At 44.8% G+C, this 20,576-nt stretch overlaps 1 protein-coding gene across 9 annotated transcripts in view; it reads left to right on the plus strand.

Moving 5' to 3' along the window:
• FRMD5 (FERM domain containing 5) overlaps nucleotides 1-20,576 on the plus strand; it is a 271,287-nt gene that overhangs the window by 210,745 nt on the left and 39,966 nt on the right. For 8 of the 9 annotated variants that reach the window (XM_033108813.1, XM_033108811.1, XM_033108808.1 and 5 more), the window contains exon 2: nucleotides 19,321-19,425. In XM_033108813.1, coding sequence (XP_032964704.1) covers nucleotides 19,321-19,425 — 105 coding nt within the window. Of the gene's footprint in view, nucleotides 1-15,498; nucleotides 15,607-19,320; nucleotides 19,426-20,576 lie in introns of those variants that run through there. The other variant, XM_033108814.1, reaches the window with a different exon arrangement.

Here is a 20,576-nt window from a genome sequence, read left to right on the forward strand (position 1 = left end):
ATTTTAACAGATGGGAAAACTATTATCATGGTACCTATTTCATAAGTTGCTGTGAAGATTAAAGAGTACCTATGAAATGCTTAACACAGTACCTGGCACATAGTTAGCACTCAGTCAGCATGAGCTTGCTTTCTTCTTCCTTCCCCACTCCTCTTACCTGGCTTCTTCATCTGTGGGAGAATTAAGTCCAAGTATAGCTATTTCAAAATCATCAGCTTGGCCTCTTGTTAGCTTTTGCTAACAGCTGGGGTAAAAGATTTTTAGTGTTGGAGGTGTTTGAAATATGGTAGAATTTGAGTTATCTCTTAATTTTCACATATTCCAGCTGCCTCTGCCTCAGTAACAAGGAAAATGGCATTGATCAAAACTGAAACTTTTCCAGTACTCCGCACTCTCTATCAGGCATGTGCAGCTGTGCTTTCTCGCTGGCTGTGATGTTTCTTGCCTTTCTGAGTCACACTGTCAGTGATTCACCTTCATCATCCCCTTGCCTCCTTATCCATCTTCTTTCATCATTTGTTCATTCTTCTTTTGTTTTTCATGCCTTGCTCTTCCTTGAAACCACCTTAAATGCAGGGATTGATCATAAAAACCATCATTTTTAACATCAAAATTTTTAATTTGAAATGGAATTTCTTTTGTAAAGCTTCTTGTAAAACACCTGTATCTATAGGAAGACAATTTTAACCGTCAATTTTTGCCTAACTCAGAGTTTTCAGCATGATATTGAGATGATAGCTTCTAAATGTATGGAATTTGGAACACAGTACAAGTGGGAATTTTGTAGCCATGCATGGCTTTTTTTTTTTTTTTTGTAATTTACCAATAGTGTATTTCCTAGCTAATATTCTCCACAAATACCATTAGATCCAAGGTAAATATCCAGCAGCCATCCCTGTGTAATGCTTGCTAAAAATGAGTCATTCAAAATATTTATGCCAGGAAATTTAGATTTTTAAAGGCTATCATACAACGAAACAGAAGTAACCTAAGTACCGGTATTCATTAAGTTCTACTCAAATGATAACTTTAAAAGTGGTCACTTCTACAGATACAGGAAAGAAAGGTTTTGTTTTTGTTTTTTTTCTTTTGGACCAGTTCACCCCGAATTGACGAGATGTTTGAGAATTTAAAAGCTTGTACTTTTTAGCTTATAAGTGAACCAAGAGAAGTAGTTTACTGTTTGAAATGGTGTCATCCAGTGTTTTAAAGACTGAAATTGCCTGTGAGACTTCCAGAGTATGTACTTTAATTAGCTTTAGTAAATAAATTAATGAAGTCATCATTCAGTCTCTCTGTCTTTCAAAATGAGCTGGGAGTGTTTGAGGAACAGAGAGTAGGCCATGTGACTACCATCTGCGGAGCAAGGGGAAAGAAGAGAACAAAATGAGGCTGAGACCCCCTTCTGTCCTGAATCCCCCGTGCCCCATCTAGCAGGACTCTTGCTTTAAATTTTTTTCCTAAGCCACCCCAGGCCCCAGACCTTCCCTCCTGAGCACAGGACAACTCACCCAACCTCCACTCCCTCCTTCTCCCCCAGACATATCTTTCATGTTTTCTATGCATTTTACATTCATGTGTTAGAGATATCCCAGAGTCTGTGTGCTGGGATGGAAAGAGAATTAACAGTGGCTCTGAGCCTGAAGTTCCTCATCTGAAAAATGGAGAGGATTAGAAATAATGCATGTAAATAAAGTGCCTCACACATAGTTCAGACTCTGCCATCCTGAGACACATCCCTTCCCTTCTTGTTATTTCCACATGTATTATATATGAATGCATAACTATGACAGGAGAAACTATTAAATTATAAGTATTTATAATTTATAGTATTTATAATCAACTATTCTCCCTTTGCTGTGTTGAGCAGAGAATTAGATAGAGTTGCAAATTTAAGCAGTTAAGAGGAGAAAGACAGAGAGACAGAGAGAGAGAGAGAGAGAGAGAGAGAGAGAGAGAGAAGAGCTCAAGAGCAAGAGGATTAGATGGGACTAGGAGACCTGAGAGGAGAGATTTGGGTAGCTGCCAGAGGAGGTGAAATTTGGGGGAAGATGTTTCGAAAGTAATTTGGGGAAGAGTTTTGCTCTCGATTGTGCTGTGTACTCACTCCTCCATATCCCTATGAAATTTCCCAAAGGTTGCATTATACTTCGGCGTGTTTGGAGTCGGATACATGTGGTTGTGTACGTATGCGGTTGGATGTGATTTTTTTGTGTGTTAGTATCCTCACAATGGGCACAGAATGGGAGTGTGACAGGACTGAAAAGGTTCAGGTTCCAGTACTCTCTTCATTCATATTGATATTCTAAATTAACAGGTAAACATAAGTTCATATTTTTAAAAAAACTAAATTGAGACTTCCTGAGTAGTAATTTAAATCAGTTTCCCTCTGCTTATAACTGGTTATGACTTTGGCTTTTGTTTGTTCTTTGGGTTCAGGAAAACGTTTTATTTAAAAAAACTGGCATGAAAATTTTTAGTGAAGGAGGTTTCTGCTTCCTGTAATAACCAAGCATTTCCTATTGAACCAATTCTCCACAGATAACAATAGTAAGTGCTCGACACAATATTTAAAAACCACCTGTCTCACGCCATTGGAGCATGATTCAAAAGCAGGTAGGAATGGAAGGAAGGTTACAATTGGGAGAGGAAATAGTAGTGGGTGGACTTCCCATTCTTTTATGGCTTTTAGCTTCACTGCACGTCCCACTTGGTGTCATAAGGCAGTTAAAACTCATAGAAACCTACAGTTTCTATCAAACCCACAAAGGTCAGAGTTTGAAACAACCACAGCAGCTAGAAAGTGAGTGGGGGGGAAATCCCAGAGAGGAGAGAAGCAGAAAAGGGAGCCCCAAATTCTATGCATGAATTCTGTCCGGCTCTCTGGCTGACACTTAGCTTTTCATGCCTCGGATAGACTCCTAGGATCTCTGGAAAGCCTGAAAGAATCGAGACTTTTGAGCAATGTTTGTATTTTTTACAAAGAACCTGTCCTTTTTTAAATGATGAAAATAACTTCTTGGTTCAAGGCCACGCGTGGCCTATCACGGCAGCTCAAGGTGCAAGGTGGGAACCAACCCTAGACAGGACAGTCTTCCATCGCAGAGCATACTCACACGCACCCACACTCATTCAGACTAGAACAATTTGGACACACCAGTTAACCTCATATGCACGTCTTAGGATGTGGAAGTACGCGCAAACTCCACACAGATAGTGGTCCTGGCCAGGAGTCAGTGTTTTTCTTACCAACATTATAATGAAACAACCTTATTTGATGACATGCTGTATATGAAAACATGAAATAACACAAGGCTACATTCAATGTCAAAAGGACTGCTATATACATAAGACAGTTGTATAGTATCCTAGGGCTGCTGTGATAATCAATCATAAACTAAATGGCTTGAAACAACAGAAATTTATTTTCTCGAGTTCTGGAGACTGGAAGTTTGAAACCAAAGTGTCAACAGGGCCATGCTCCCTCTGAAGGCTCTAAAGAATCTTTCCTTGCCTTTTCTGGGCTACTAGTGGTTGCTGGGAAGCCTTGACGTCCCTTGACTTGTGACTGCCTCTCTCTAATCTCTGCCTCCGTCTTCATATGGCTCCTCTGTCTGTGTGTGTCTTTCTCCACTTGGCCTCCTTATAAGGACATTATCCACTGGGATTAGGGCCCACCCTAATCCAGAATGCCCTCATCTTAACTAATTACATCAGCAAGCACCTTATTTCCAAATAAGGTCACATTCTGATCTTCCAGGTAGGCATGAATTATAGGGGGATACTGTTCCACCCAGTATAGAGGCGAATAAAAAGTACTGTGAAATATCTTGAACTTCAAGTTCTGGGTCTAATTAATCTTTAAATATTAAAGTACTCTATCTTATGAAACAGTATTATTCATGAAAATGTATTGTGAGTTATGATTATAAACACCTAATTACTTGAGACCCATTTATATTTCAACTTTTATATATGTTGCCCTTGAAAGCAACAAAAATTTCATTTCATTGTAAATATTTAAAATTAAGACACTACTAAGTAATCCTTGCCCTCTCCTGTGCCTTCCCACTTCCATTGTTCCAAATGAGTAAGGTTAAATAAATTTCAGGGAGAGTAGGGTTATAAAGCCCTTGACAAATCTGTTTTCTAAAGCAAAGCAATTCCATTAAGCAGACCTAAATTTAGATTGTCAAAACCCCATAGACTCTGAAAAGCAAGTTGTTAAAACTCATAATGAGTTTCAGTGTTACTGCATTTGGAAATGTCTACATCTCAGCAGTAGCCCTTATACCGTGTTTCCCCAAAAATAAGACCTAGTCAGACCATCAGCTCTAATGTGTCTTTTGGAGCAAAAATTAATATAAGACCCGGTCTTATTTTACTATAATATTTTACTATACGACCGGGTCTTATATTAATTTTTGCTCCAAAAGATGCATTAGAACTGATTGTCCAGCTAGGTCTTATTTTTGCGGAAACGGTACTAGACTGCTCTAGAAGAGGGAGGAGGCAGATGCGAGGGACTCTTGTCTTTGAGGCTATCATTTCAGGTATTGGAATTCCATATTCTTGACCTTCATAAATTCTTAAATTGCAAATTCCCAGCAACTGTAATTTGTAAAAAGCCTATGGACAAATCCTTTAATGACAGAGATGATTAATTTAAAATAGTTAATTCAACTCAAAAGAACCAAAGATGAAACACCTTCTCCCTCAACCCCTATACCAGCAATTCTGGCTTTTTCTAACAATATCCTTGAGTTAGAGAAAATGCAAATGAAGCGTTTGAGATTTAACTTAAAGTGAAAACATTTTGCAGCTGTCATGGCTAATTTGATGATAAATATGAGCAACCAGGAATTTTCTCAATATATTTTTTGAGTCAGAATCTTAGAGTTGAAAAACTATTGCCTCCAAAACTCCTGCAAATGGGCTAAATCTTCAGAAGTATTATATTTCCTGGAAGTGCCTCTCCTTGGTGTGAAAGCGATCACCAATATCCAACTCGAAGTTATAGCTGAGACCCAGCTGCTGCGTTAACAGGGGCATCCCCATAGTTTCTTCGTGCAGAATTAGTTTCAGTTCTGCTGGCCAGTCTGGGATAAGGGCATTTGGAATGGGATTTACCTCACGACTTTTATTTTTACCACTTTTATTCAGTCAGTATTCATGTCTTGAATGCTCACTATGTTTCAAGGACTAGGCATACCCAAAGGAGTAAGACGAGGTCCCTGTCCTACCCACCCTGTCTCCGTGACAAACTAGTAGATAGTTCCACCATATTGAGATGGAGGCTATGCCCAGAATACTATGGAAGCTCAGAGGAGAGCTTCTGAAATTTGCTTTCCAGAACTGTGCACATCTCTATACAAACATGATTTCTGTGCTTTAATAACTGAATTCAACCATAGTACTGACAAGAAGGAAATGTATTCTGGCAAACAGTTTTTCAAAAGACAAGATTTACCAAAACAGTGTGCTCTAAAAATAAATCAATGTAATGACTGATCTAAGAAATCTTAATTATTTCCTTAATTAAGTTAATGTCAGAGCCTTAAAAGAGTTAATGACCCATTCGCCACAGTCATGGTGATAACACTCAATTTAAAGATAGGTTTTCAAGCTATTCTTTCAGCCTCCTTGTGGAAATTATACTCCATTCCTACTTCTTACTCACGCCCCCTCCTCAAATCAGTCACTTAAACACTGTTTATTCTGTCACCTAAATGTTTCTTTAATCCATCACATTTTATTCTCATTGCCATTAGCAGAGCTCACTTAGATTGTCACAGTGATTTTCCCGTACCATCTTCCAGTCCTCCTCCACACACACAAACTCTATTCATGTCTTATTCCCACTTAAAATCTTTCTACCCCTTGCCGTCACCTACTGAATCAAGTCCTTAGCTTGCCACACGTCACTATTCAGCATCTGGCCCTTGTCTGCCTCTCCATATTGACCTCCTGCAGAGGCCTCCTTGTACCGGACACTTAGCTGGAATTCCTAGAACATGCCCTGCTCTGCACATGCTCTGCCTCTGCCGGTCACCTACTCCTAGGCTGGCAAGCTTCTGTGCACCCTTCAAGGCTGAACGTGTAACTCACTTCCTTTGTGAGGTCTTTCCGGTAGTGTCATTCCACCAGACTATCCCGATACCTTGTACATAACTTCTGTCGTGATATATACCATCCCGTTGTCAGAGATTTGTCAGAGATTCTTCCCTACCCAAAACTAAGGTTCACTTCTAGTTAACAAGGAAAATTGAGGGAATCATCCCATGATTCTTCATCTCTAGAGTCTCCCTGGGCAGGGAGAGTAGGCATGAAAAATTCTCACTTGAAGCGCAGGGAGGACTTGAATACCCTGAGGAGGCTGCTCCAGAGCCTGGTCTGCCGACTGTGCCACTTCCGGTCTGATGTCACATGCTTTCCTAAGTAAGCATCTTTGACAAAAAGAGCACCCCAGGGAACAACCTGTGAGACCCTCTACCTGGGGAGAAAAACCCACAGGACCAAATCAACTTGCCCATGATGTATCATTTTGCTGAGGCAGCAGCTTTTCTTGTCATGAGCCAATGATTTCCTTGGGTGTACACATGTCATGTTGAAGCTTAGGGCTTTCTGGAGAGTACAAAGGAAGAACGAGGTTGATAGCAGCCTTTGGGGACACACAGAGTGCATATGTCCTCTCGTGTTACACCCAGCTCCTGCCTCAGCTCCCCAATCTGAGGGTTTGGGATTGGTTCCCAGCTCATCTCTAATCAGTGCCCAGGTCTAAGAGATCCAAAGAACTCAGAAAATAATTCAAACAACGGGCTTAACTACACCTTTAGACATATAAGTCAGAGGATTATAAATCCACCCCAATGCTTCATAGAAGGATGGAGCTGTATGTAGGTTGCTTCTGCAGTAGCCATATGAGAAAATTTAAAGGATGGGAATTTAGCATAATGGAAAGAGTGTGAACTTTGGGACAAGGCAGGCCTGGGTTTGAGTCCCATATACGAGTTGTATGGTCTTAGACATGTCATTTAACTCCATTAAGCCTTAGTTTCTTCTTCTGTAAAATGGAGTTAATGGAAACCTTTTTTATGGAGCTGTTGTTAGCATTAGAGATAATGCTTGTATAACTATAGTATGCTTTGCACATGGTAGGTTCTTAAGAAGCGGTAGTTATGATTTTGGGTTTGTATTGAGAATGATGTGATGGACTCTGAGGTCCAACCGGATCTCCCTGGGAGTGCTGTTGGCAGTGGTCCATATCCAGTGACTGCTTGAGGCAGGGGTGTAAAAGGCCTGGCCATTTTGGCTCAACTTGAAACAACTCTGAAGGGCCATTGTAGCTCCAGAGCTCCCCTGGTTCAGCCAAGTTGACAGTAGGCCTGCAGCACAGCTCAACTTCCTCCTCTGCCCACTTCAGCTTTCCTCTACTCCTTTCCATGGGTGTCGATCCCCGGAGCACTCCTTAAAAATATCCTCCCTGCTAAACTCCATCCTAGAGTCCTTTTCCTGAGGAACCTGACCTGTGACAAGTGGTAAGGCAGCTATCCAATCTTGTTTTAATAAGTACCCATTGATCCGAGGTGCTGAAGCCCAAAGAATATCCTGTGACATCTTGGCCAGGTGTCAGGAAATATTTTAGAAAGACAGGCAAAGCATCAGAAAAACTGTAAGGGAAAGGGGATATCCCTAGAGACCTATGGAATTTGCCCATAGGAAGGCATTTGATAATTTCCAGAAGGTAAAAACATCCTAAATCCTATTCCACTTGAGCCCAGGAGCAAGGAAGTGTTTTCCAAAATTAACTCCCTAAAAAGTACTTGGCTGTGAGATTCACATCAATGTAATTAAGCAGATGTAATGATTAGCCTTTTCTAGCATTGAACTTTTAATTCACTTTCCAATGGCAAGGACCCAGCTAGAGACCTTCCTGGAAGTAGAGCCATGTTTTCCTTTCCTATGACTGTGTGTGGGTAGCCTAACCAGTTATTTTGTAGCGGGGCTGTCGTGCAGTGTTCTGGTGCCCAGTGACATTGAGACTGGGAGCCCCTGCCCCACTCAAGTACAACACACCAGACAAGGTAATACCTGGGAGACTGATCCTGAAATGGATTTCTAAGGTTCAGTTAGACTGCACTTTGGACAGGGACTCCATCTCCAGGAAGTCTTAACCCCAGCACGATTCTTCTCTCTTCTTTCCTACACTGATCTCACTGGGTATTAGGAGGTGAAGACCCAGCTAATCTTCAGCTATTAGCCTGGTCGTGTCACTTAGTAGTTAATCAACAGCTACTTCCTGAGGAGTATGTACAAGGCTCATGTGCACGATGAGTGCCAAACTGGATCCCACGCTCCATCTCTCCAGAGAATGGAGAAGGAAGTGGACATGAATGCAGGAGGGACAGCAATAGGACAGTGAAGTGGTACAGATAGTGCCATGAGATTAGAGGAAAGAAGCAGGCTTTTCCTGAGTTGCTTGCGCAAAGTAGTGGCTTTGATATACAGGTGACCTTTAAACAACACAGATTTGAACTATATGGGTCCATGTATACATGGATTTTTTTTTCAATAAATACAATTGGCCCTTTGTATCCGTGTGTTTCCTATCCATGGATTCAACCAACCATGGATCAAAAGCAGTATTATCGCATTCCCAACTGCAGGTTCCCAACTGCAGATCTAATATACTGTTTCCCTAGTTGGTTGAATGCACAGATGCAAGGGGCCAACTGTAGAGTCTAAAGTTATATGTGAATTTTCAACAGTCACTGGGGGAGGGGAAGGTCAGTATTATTCAAGGTTCAGCTGTATATTGAATTGAGTGTTTTTCCAAGTGGTTTGTCATCCATTTTTTGGCCCTCAAATTAATACAATATTGAGTTTGCGGCAGATGTGGAAGATTCTTTTCAGTTGTGACATCTCAACTTAGTGTTGCTGTGCAGCCCTCAAGGGACTCTTGGTCTCAGTGTTGGCGGCCTTGCCATGCAAAGGCACAGACAGAAATGGCTGGAATGTGCCAGAGGCCTCAGGGGCACTGCTGGTCTCAGGGCTCTGGCCTCTCGCACACTCACCCCTACTCTTCAGGCCAAAGAAGTGCTGGAGCAGCAGTGACACACTTCCAGAACTCTTGCCCCTCTGCTCTCTCCACCACACTGCAAGGCCTAGACCTGATGCCCTGGGGATCCGGTCATCCCTGCCCCATCCCCAGTGCCCATTAGGTGATACATTTTCAAGCCCATGAATTATTAATAGACCAAGCCTGTTGCTGCTCAGACACTGAAGTGTTACATCCAGGAGAACCCTGAGGAAACTACCAAGTTCAGGGACCCAGGGTACTCACCTTTAGCTTTTACCTCAGCCCAGGTTCTCAGGCCCTACCTCCAAAACAAGTTTAGGATAGTGCAGGAAGAGGTGAAGGGACACTTTATCAGCCCCTTCCCAAGTCTGTCATTTCCTGTCCCTTCTTTATTGGACAGTTGAATTCTCAATCTTCTATACAGGGCCAGGCAAATAAACTTCATTCCCCACCCCCACCCCAGCCAGACGGTCACCCCTAAGGCCCTCCCATATAGAAATTCAGGAGCCTAGGAAACCATAGGCCTGGGGAGGACAGGGGGAGGTAGAGCCTCAGGATCCATTCTGAGAAGATCCTGAACAATCCTCACTTACTGGAGGCATGCACTGGAGACCGAACAGGGTTTTTCCATCACTCCCAGTGGAATGTAAAATGACCAAACTCATAGCAGGATAACAGTTTCACATAATGGTCTTCACTGTCTCCGGTCTGCTAGAGGCAGTTTCTAGAACTGAATGAAGTGTTTAGTTACTCTTTCTATTTATTTTGAGCAATGATCCTGAGTTTTTTAAATTAATTAAACTAGCGATAAATGTCTTAATAAACATCTCCCTTGTAAAGCTACCTAATTACCCTTTTTTTAAAAAAATCTCCTTTTTGTCATTGAGAAAGATGGATCTGGAGTGTGATTACCCTGGTCAACTAATAACAGAATCAGTGACTTTGGGCAAATCAGGGGATGTAAGATCATTTATATAGAGGGAACCTGAGGCTCAGAGAGGGAAAAGCCTTGCCCAAGAGATTGCGGTCAGAATTTGCCTTTTCTTACTCCCTTTTCTAACTGCCTTTTCTTAATCCCTCCTGCCCCAAACGTCCTGCTCAAAGCCGAGACTTGTCTGCCTGGAATGACATCCTTGGGGCACATACTATATACCTATTCATTCCCCACTTCCTCATGGGCGGATAGCTGGGTCCTCTCCCAGGAAGAGAGAGAAAGGAGAAGGTTGGTCATGACAGCCAAGACAAAACTGACCGAGAAGCTTAAAGAACACAGCTACAGGGAGAAGGCAGTAGGAGGCAGAGGTTTAGGGCAGCTCCCAACCCACCTCCTAGACAAGAGTCCCTGGAGGTCAGGAGAGGAAATGTTCTCGAACAGACTGCCCGCCACTGACAGCAGAACTGAGGTGAGAAGGGAGCTTTCTCTGAATTAGGTTTGATGATAACTGCCAGCTTTAGTTTCTGATAATCTAATTCATGGCAACAGTGCAGTGAGTTTTTGAACTCCTTAGCCAATGAAAGTAAATGGTCCTCTAGGTCCATCCATATCGTTGCAAATGATAAGATTTCATGTCTAACTATGACATTGTTTTGTACACATGAAACAAATAATAAAAAAAGAGAGTAAGTAAGTAAATGGTAATTGGGGACTTGAACTTTCCAGCCAGAACTGGGCAGCTGCCCCCAGTTACCAAGGGCAGAATTTGAAAACCTGGCAGGAAGGAACAGAATTGCTCTGTGGTATTTAACTTACAAGCCTAATCTTCCAAAGTTGGCACTCTTGGTATGTGAAAACATGAGAGTGAATAAAAGTGAAAATTATGCTCACAGCTGAATTGTAGTGGAGATCAAATACCCATTTTTCCTACCCCTTATCCCAGCATTTTTGCTGCGAGAGCTGATAGTGACCAACAGATGAAGGAAAAGGGTTGATCTAGTCTGTTGATCCCCAGACCATCAGCATCACCTTAGAACTTGTTAGAAATGCGAGTTACCAGGCCCCACCCCAGACCCACTGAATCAAAAACTCTAGAAGAGGCGCCCAGCATTCTGGGTTTGAGCAACCTTCCAGATGCTTCTGATGCAGGCTCAAGTTTGAGAGTCCAGAGCATGGTATGGTTTTGAATTTGTTGTTTATTAAGAAAACTCTACTTTCAAGTGAGCTAGCCATCTGCTTCCTACCTTGCCTCGCCCTCTACCACTGGGACAACCACTATTGGGAGATTTGGGATTTGTCTTCAGCATTTGTACAGTAAACCATGTCTGCACCATCTGTTTGGCTCTTGGCCCCAGCTGTATCACTCTTCTCCTGGGACTCTAAGTTTTGTTGTTCCGTTGAGGTGGTTTCCGCTCATACTAGGAAGAGAGACATTCATAAATGTGGCTTTGTGTCGTCAGTGGGACCATAGGCCAAGAGTCAGGCCCTGGAACCTCACTTCCGAGTTCTATCTGCTGTGATGAGGGACTTCTCAAGAGAGGCCCTGGCTGTCCCAAGGAGAGGCAGTACAAATCGCCTGTCTGTCTGGTCCTGCCAGGGTACAATAGCTGTGAGTGACTGGGTGAGCTCTGGGGAACGTGGGACTCTGATCAGAGAGCCACGGGCACTACGTGTCTGTTGCTTTCCCTTTATCTGCCAACAGGATGGGCAGTTGCCTGAGGGATTCCAGGGAGAGGAATTTGAGACTACAGTTATCTCACATTGCTTTAACTCCAGAGAGAACCAGTTAGGTTTTTTTGAAAGAGATTGAGGCTCTGGATTAAGTTAATGTAATACATTTTGCCAAATCCTTTTTTCTTTTTCTCATTAAAGACGAGGCATTAAAAGGGACCATATAGTGTCTGTTGGAACTGTATTGTAGCTCATCCTCCACCTCACTCAACTCCTCCTTCCCAAGTGTTGGGAGCATGTCAAGAGCGTCGCATAAGAAGCTCTGTCTTTGTTTCTGCAATGCTGAGTAAAAGCTGCCAAGCCTCTGAGGGGTTTGGGTTCATGGCATATTTTGATATTTTCTACTCTTCTTCCAACCTAGTCTAGGGAAAATAGCCTTGGGGTATGGTGAAGATGTCAGTCTGTTCTTTGAGAGCCCTGTAGGGCAGATTTTCAAAATGGTGGCCATCCTCCTAAGCTTGAGGATACAGCACAGGTGGACATGTACCAGGATCCACCTGTGTATTCTCATCCCCAGAGGACTAGCTTTTGTTCCATGAGTATGCAGTCTCATTGCTAAGGTCTTGTCATGTTCAAGTTCGTTCAGCCTAAAGGAAGAGGTCAAAGGAGGCAGAGGAAGTTGGTAGAAAAACAATGCACAGGGTTTTTATGTATCTGATGTCTTTTATTTTGAGCCTCACAATAATCCTTTGAAAGATATAGTATTAGTCTTGTTTTATAGATTAGGAAACGGAAGTTCAGACAGATCACAGTCTGTCACCTTAATCTGTGTCTGCTCAGGTCTGGTGTCACAAGCTAAGACACGGCAGATCCTAGTGCTCATGCCCACTGCCTCCACCTTCCCAGAGCCCTCCCCTCTCTGCTCTCTTTGCCTCCACCTCAGCTTTTAGGGGACATGAGTGACCTAACAGGATAGTTGAGAAGGAGATTGCACCAGGACTCAAAAATGTTGGCCTCTTTCATTTGTATCCAGCTCAGAATCTATCACATTTGTTGGTACTGGCCAGTAAACAGCTTTCTGGTCAGAGCAAGAGAAATTGGGGAGATAGCCACAGGGTTTTGAGAAACAGTGAGGATACTGAGCTTGCCATATTTCACATGACTGAGGCCACTCATTACAACACCAGAAATTCCCAGATTTGCCAAGTGGCCTCATCATGGAAAATAGAGACAAGTTTGTTTTTCTTCAGGCCCAGCTCAGGCTTTTTTTCTTCCCAGACACTTTACCAGGTAAAAGGAATCCACATAGGAATGATGGCTATTGAAGCATCATCATTGATAATAAGTCTACCCATCTCGTTCCTGCTCTTACATGCCGTACAAACAGCAGGTTTGAAGGTTCTGTTCAGAGGGTCCTAACTGCCCTTGTTGAGTCTGGGTTGGACCATCTGTGCTGACAGAACACTTAGTCCTCCCTCCCATGACATTTACTTGCACACAGTGACCTCCATGTTCCAGACTGGATGTGTTTCCCCGCCCCACGTGCACATCTTCTGCATGCCATACGCCATACCATGTGGTGATGAGCTCAGCCAGTTCCCTGACCTGAGCAAGGACTGCCAGCAGGGCTCCCTGAGGCACCACGCCAGGCATCTGAACCTACAGATATCTATTTGCATCATGCAAATCACCCCACTCCCTCAATTTACATGTAGAATGGCAAGTATTTGTACAAGAAGTTGCTGTGTTTATTAAGGATTAGGTGAGGCCAATGGCTGCAGGAGAGTGGATAAGCACTGTACCTCTCACCCTCTGAACTGTGACTTCCCTCCACTGGGGTTGGGTCTCTCCTCCAGTCCCCACACGGCCACCTGGCCCCACAGCAGCTACCCCACGTGGTGCTACAGCCTAGATTCCAAGTGCCTGTATGGGGCCCATCCTCCCCAGCCTTACTGTGAGTTCTGGAGTCCATCTCCTCTGAGGGTAGGAAACAGAGGGCACTCCTGGGCAGGGCTTAGCTATGGCCTTGCTGCATTTGGGGGGATCTGCTATCTAAGACAGTATGGCTGCATTGTACCCTGGAATGAACTTCCCCATCTTCTCCCAGAATGAGCTGGCTGCTTTTGAGCTGCAGCCTCAGCAGTTCCTGGACAGATTTTGTTGGTTTAGGACTAAGCAAGAAAAGTGGGCTCCTGGGCCAGGAGCTCGGCAGGGCTTCCCTCCCTTCAAAGAAAATGCGCTAAGGTTAAGAAATTTGGGGCCCTGCTGTTAGCATTTGTGCCCCTTATCCTCCCTGTGCCTCGGAAAGCTGGGCTGGGTGTTGCGTGTGAACACAGGCAGGACTGCACCCCAGTAATTGATTCACTTTCAGTTCGGCTTACTCATGCCATGGCCCTGAGAAGATGAGCTAATGTGGCTGTTCCTCTGTGACATTAAAGTGCTTTTCCACAGCATCTGCTCCTGAACCTGGCAGACATTGGCACACACATGCCCTTAGAGGACACTGATGAGGAAAGCAAAGAAGCGTTTGGCCTACAAGAAATTTAAATGGAAAATTAAGCTAGAACAGAGAGGCTGGCTGAGAAGCCATCTCACCCCCGTTGCCCACTCCTTCCCTGTCAGGCCTCTGAGGACGACTTGTTTGGCTCTTGCCCTCTCCTCTAGGCACCCCATCCTACCATGGCCTTTTTCCATCCCTGGATTCTTATGCTTTTGGACTGCAGGTGCCCGCTGTCTCCTGCCCCGCATCTCACCTCTGCTTTCTAAGGGCCCATGAAACTGTGGCCAGATCCCCTTTAACAGCATGTGGCCCAGGAGCTGAGAAAGTTGGGCTCACTCTTGCCCTCTTCAGGACTCGCGTAGTTTGCTCTTAAAATCGGCCTGCCTCACAGGTAAGCCGGATGGAATAAGGTGAGGCCTATGAGTGGGGAGCTTTCAACATGTTACCCCTCTGATCAGGACACACCCTGCCAGAGTCCCTGGGATTGACACCATGATGGGTTCGAATAAAACTGTTCTCTTGTCCAAGGGTATTGACAATGAAAGAGAAAACTGCAATTTGACTAGTTTAGGTCACTGGCCCACGCCTGCGTATTGCTTGCTGCCTCAGTCCCTTCCCTGAAGAATAGACAAACCATAGAGAATGAGAACCAGGCACTCCAGGGAGGGGCAAGAATATAACTTCTCCCAACCTCAAAGCTACAGAATGACTCTAAGGGGCTCACGAATCATTCTGTGCACCATGTAGAAAGAGAGAATGGATTACACTTACATGCACTATTATTTTCCAATATGTGTGGGTACTACTGTGGCTCATAAAATACAATTTTATTTTTAATGAGTGTTTAGTAAGTTATTTTGACCCAAAAGTGACTTTGAGAAGAAAATAACCTCAGAGGTGTAGCTGGATTTGAGTGCTCTGCCTCAGCTCACTTGCCCTGAAGATAAACATCTTTAGGCCGGGAGCCCTGACTTTGTGACTAAACAGTAAGCACCTGTCACCCTGAGTGCCTGTTTCTTCAGTATAATCAATGGCACAGCATCAACATACAATATGTGGGTTAGCCATAGTGTGAGGGCACTGCAGGCAAAGGAAAAGAAGATAGAACTCACTGGACTTTACCATCCAGCCGAAAGAGAAGACTGCCTGCCACAGAATATTCCAGAAAGCCCCAGATTTAGGGCAGGGAGACCATGGAGAGGAAATACTAGGACATTGCTGGCATCTGGAAGTGCAAGGGGACCCACAAGGCCAGGAAGTTTAAAATTCCTAAACTCTTGCCCCTGCCAACAGCTTCTCGTAGGGAGCCTACCATGATGATTCAGCTGCATGTGACCCCCGCCGAAGGCTGCTTCAGGTCACTCCACCAGCCACAGACGTGAGCTCTCCAAGAGAGGGGCAGGTTGCCGCTCTCTGTGAAAGGTACCACAGCAGTGCTCTTAGTTGATTCTGCCTTTAGTTTAAATTTCATGGAATTCTGCCATAAGGACAAGCTCTGTCCTAACCTCTCTCCCTGTTCCCCTCACCTCGCACCCTCCAGCCTTGGAGAAACAGCAAAGGAAGATGCTTCTCTTCATTAGTCTACACAAGAGCCTTTTAGCTCAGAATCATGCATCTACCACTGGTAAATGGGAACCTGAGGGAACCAGGGCTTCATGGTGGGGAGCAGCGGTTTCACCAGATGTTGAGAAGTAACAAGAAAAGATCCTTTTTTATTGATACAGGGAATGTATAATGAGATATGTGTTTTTTCATAAATACCTGAAGAGAAAAGCCATGCTTCCTTTTTCTTCCTATGAAGTGGGAGAACTCAGATGGGAGCTACTGAATTTAAGGTTCTTACCAGCTAAGAGCCCTATAAGTGTATTTGAGCTGCTGGCCTTTGGGAATGAGTTGTTTTTATGGAAGGCATGATTCTTAGGAAAAGCCCGCGTGATTTCTATCACAGAAGTACCTTTCCCCCAGGGCGACCCCGGACTCCTGCTAATACGGTTGTTGCATGTATGAAGTGAACTTTAGCCATTAAAACTCACCCCCGGTGATCTCAGTATAGCAGCCAGTTTGGTGCAAAGTAAAGTTTGCAGAGAAAAATATTCACAATATGCAACTCTCTCTTAATATTCCATTTCAGTTGCTCTGAGAAGGGTAACAGCACAGGGCATCCTGCTTGGAATAGAGTTAAACATAGTTCTCTGCGCCCAGAAGAACCTTAAAAATGACTTTAAGCTCTTCCCATATTCTAGGGCATCACTAAGGAAATAGTTGGCAGCCCCTGCCCCAAAAGACAATTGTTGATGGAGTCCTTTGAAAGACCTGATTCTCAGCCCACTACCCAGAAGTCCCAGTGTGATTCCTAGCAAATCTCTGTCCTGAAAGTAGCTCTTTCTGGTGGCAGACCAAAGGGCGGGGAGAATGGGACCACGGCCTTGGGATTATGTTATGAGAAGGAGTGTGGGGGGCCAGCAGAAGAGGGGGTGCCCACACAGCACCACCTTCTCAGTTGAGCTGTCTACTCACTCATTCTCCCAGTCCTCCAAGGATAAGCTTCTTAAGATATTAGCTAGGGCCCATCCGGTGGCTCAGGTGGTTGGAGCGCCATGTTTCTAACGCCGAGGTCGCCGGTTTGATTCCCACATGGGCCAGTGAGCTGCACCCTCTACAGCTAAGATTGTGAACAACAGCTCTTCCTGGGACTTGGCTGCTGCGGGCGACTGTGTGCTAACAGGAGTGGCCGGTGGTCAGCATGAGGGGCTGGCAGCCAGCGGGAGCTGTCGTGAGCTGCTGTAAGCAGCGACCAACTGCCTCAGCTGGCGGGAAGGCAAGGCTCATAATACCACCATTATGGGCCAGGGAGCTGTGTCCTACACAACTAGACTGAAAAGCAACGGCTTGAACCGGAGTTGGGGGGGGGGCGGGGGGAGGCGGAAGATGGAGGGGGAAAAAAAGATATTTGCTGAGAGATTTGATATCCTGCCCTAGTTTCTCCTTGAATTGTATAGGGTGAGCCAGCAGAAGGGGAAGAGGTAAAGTGTAAACCTTCCCTGGAATAGGGCCAGGCCCTGTTGTAATAACCCATGGCCTTGGGCCTTGGTGCAGGTGAGATACTTTGGATCTTATGACACAATCTTGATTTGGTTGCAGAATGAGACACAGACCCAGCAGAGATGATTGTCTCAGCTGTGGAGACCACTGGGGACAGGCCCAGAGATCAATGTCTTGCAGAGCTCCAGATGTTCTGACAGTTTCTTGCAAGTCATTCTCATCCCAGCTCATCCCAGATACCCAGGCAGGTCCCTGAAGGAGAAGGTTATGAGTTTAGAAATGGCCTAATTTCCTCACATTTTGCAAAACTTGTTAGCTAACCTCTACTTGTTATTATTCAGTCATTTATTCAATAAATAATTATTGAGGACCTACCTGCCATATGCCAGGCCCTGTGCTAAGTTCTGGGGGAGGGCTCCTGCTCTCATGAATATTATAGCCTGGAAAGGGAGCAGACAACAAATAAACAAGATAATTACAGATTACTGTCAGTGCTGTGAAGGAAATAAACAGGATAAATGAGATAGAAAGTAACTGGGAGGGGCTATTCGATAGGGAGGACCTCTCTGCAGAGAGGACATTTGAGCTGAGCCCTCAAGGACAGAAGGAGTAGCCATGGGAAGCTGGATGGAGGGAGAAGCCAGGCAGAGGGAAGACAAAGATGCAGAGGCAGAAAAGCTTTGGAGCGTTCAGGAACAGACACTGTGGTCTGACAGTAGTGAGGAGAATGATTTGGGATGAGTTCAGCGAAGAGGCAGGAGCCAGGTCGTGTAGGGCCTTGGAGGCCATGATCAGAGTTTGGATTTTATTCGGAGAGCACCAGGAAGCCACTAACAGTGTTAAGCAGGAGTGGTAACGTAATTAAAGATCGCCGTGTGCTCACTGCTGCCTTGTTTGTAATAGCAGATTAGAAACACATTCCATCAATATAAAGCTGGGTAAATAAATTGAGATTCATTGCAGTGGTATGCAGCTGTTAAAAACTGGGCAGCGTATCCATCTACATGAAGGATTCACAAGGTACCCTAAGTGGGGGGAACTATCCCAAGAAACAGAATACAGTACAAAATATGCCGCCAGTGTTGTTTTTTGTTTTTGTTTTATAATTCAAGCCTGGTGTTTTGTTTTGTTTTGTTTGTTTTTAATTGGGGAATATTGGGGAACAGTGCGTTTCTCCAGGGCCCATCAGCCCCAAGTCTTTGTCCTTCAATCTAGTTGTGGAGGGCGCAACTCAGTTCCAAGTCCAGTCACCGTTTTCAATCTTAGTTTCAGGGGGCGCAGCCCACCATCCCATGTGGGAACTGAACCGGCAACCCTATTGTTCAGAGCTCGCGCTCTAACCATCCGGCCGCCCCGCTGACAGTGAATTTTTAAAAGAGGAGATGTATGTGTTATAGGCTTGCCCATGTGTAAAATACCTCATTAAGGATATACAAGAAGCTGGTAAGGGGTTGCTTTTGGGGAAGGGAACTGAGGCTCAGGGTGAATAGGGTAGAAGGGAGATTTATACTTCATAGTATATCCTTTTGTATGTTTGAACATCTTACTAGGTACCTGTGTTACTCATCAAGGACATGTCTAAATTGTGGTCCTCCTGGTTGCTCTGTGGAGAGAGGAAGAGAGCAGAAGCAGAGAACCTGTTAGAAGGTTCTGGCTGTGGTCCAGTTGAGAGATGGTGGTGGCTTGACCTACGGGATTGGTAATGGGGATGAAGAGAAGTGAATGGATTCAAGACATCCTTTAGAGGCAGAGCCAGCTGGACTTGGTGTATTCCACACGGACATTCCCTATTCCCAAACTGACATTCCCTAGGAAAACTTTGTGCATTAGAGATGGAACTGGGCTCGCTTAATTCTACTCTGACTTCTCTGACATTTTTGCGGAAGGAAGAGTTCTTGGGCCCCTTCCAGGTGCTAAAAGCCTCAGAATTCCAGAGAGTATCTAATGTATCACAATATGGAGGACATAGTTAGGGACATGTGCCCCTTGCATATCCTCATGCAACTGTTATAAATGATTTTTTTTATGACTCTTCAAACAAAGTTCCACTGAAGAAGCCCTCTCATTTCTCAATGGAGCTTTTTTCCTTTGCAGAGAGATGCCAAAGGCCAGTACCTGTTTGACCTTCTTTGCCACCACCTGAACCTACTTGAGAAAGACTATTTTGGGATCCGCTTTGTAGACCCAGATAAGCAGCGGGTAAGTCAATATTCAAAGCACAAATGGAGGAGAGGGTTGGTCAATAAGCCTGAAGTTTTGAGCTGTCACTCATATACAGAGTCAGGGACCAACCAGACCTTGCAGTTGGGTGTCATCTCTTCAATCATATTATGAGACCTGAAGACATCTTAGTAGAGCTCACCTAGTGTGCCCATCATTTTACAGATGCTGAAATGGCAGCGTAGAGAGCGACAGTGATTTGCCCAAAGTTGCCCAGTTGGAGGCAGAGCAGCTGGGCTGGTGTTGTGGTATTGGAGCCCAGGTCGCAGGCTGAGTACCCTTTCTAGTAAATGGGCTGAACCACATTGTCAGGTTAGAAAGGCCTCACCTGAAGTGCCACACCAGCCCAGTCTGGGGAGGGGAGAGAGCCGAATTGATGTGGGCCTTTCAGCACCTTGCAAAGCTGTGATACAATTCTTATTCTGCCCTACACAACATGGGCGGCTCTACAGATACAGGGCATTGGCGAGGGCTGTGATACTCCTGACAGATGTAGGAACAAGTCCATTCTCCCCGGCCTCTGCCCACCTTTCCAGCGTCACCTCCCTGCTGTGGCCCAGCCAGACAGTACTGTGTCATCCTCCTCTCTTGTCACCTATACAGTTCCCCCTGACTGGAATATTTCTTCTCCCTCTCCTTCTCCACTCTCGACACTTTTTCTGGCTAACTCCTTCTCACGCATAAGGTCTTAGCTTAGACTTTACTTCTTCCAGAAGTCTTCCCTAACCCCATTCTGGACAAGGGGGCGTATGTACCCCATATGCCCTGTACTACCCCTGTTGTAGCACTTATTACACCGTGCTGTCATTGTCTGGGTGCAAAACTATAAGTCCCCGGAGGGCATAGACTTCATCTCATTCATCACTGTACGCCGGGAACTAGCATGGGGCCTAGGATGTAATGGCTGTTTGATAAATATTTGCTGGAGGAGTAATAAGTGAATGAGTTAAGGGTCAGTCGTGCCGTATTTCTCCCCTCCGCTTGCCCAGCTGGCCTGCTAGCAGACACCTGCAGTGTCTACAGCTTCTGCCCATCAGCCCTTTGCTCTCTGGGGGGGTGTACTCTCTGGCATCCCCATTGAACTGGGAAAGTATGTGGAAGCATTCAGGCCTCCATGTCTCCCTTCCCTA

The sequence above is a fragment of the Rhinolophus ferrumequinum genome, chromosome 6, assembly GCF_004115265.2.
Source record: "Rhinolophus ferrumequinum isolate MPI-CBG mRhiFer1 chromosome 6, mRhiFer1_v1.p, whole genome shotgun sequence".
Lineage (NCBI taxonomy): Eukaryota > Metazoa > Chordata > Mammalia > Chiroptera > Rhinolophidae > Rhinolophus > Rhinolophus ferrumequinum.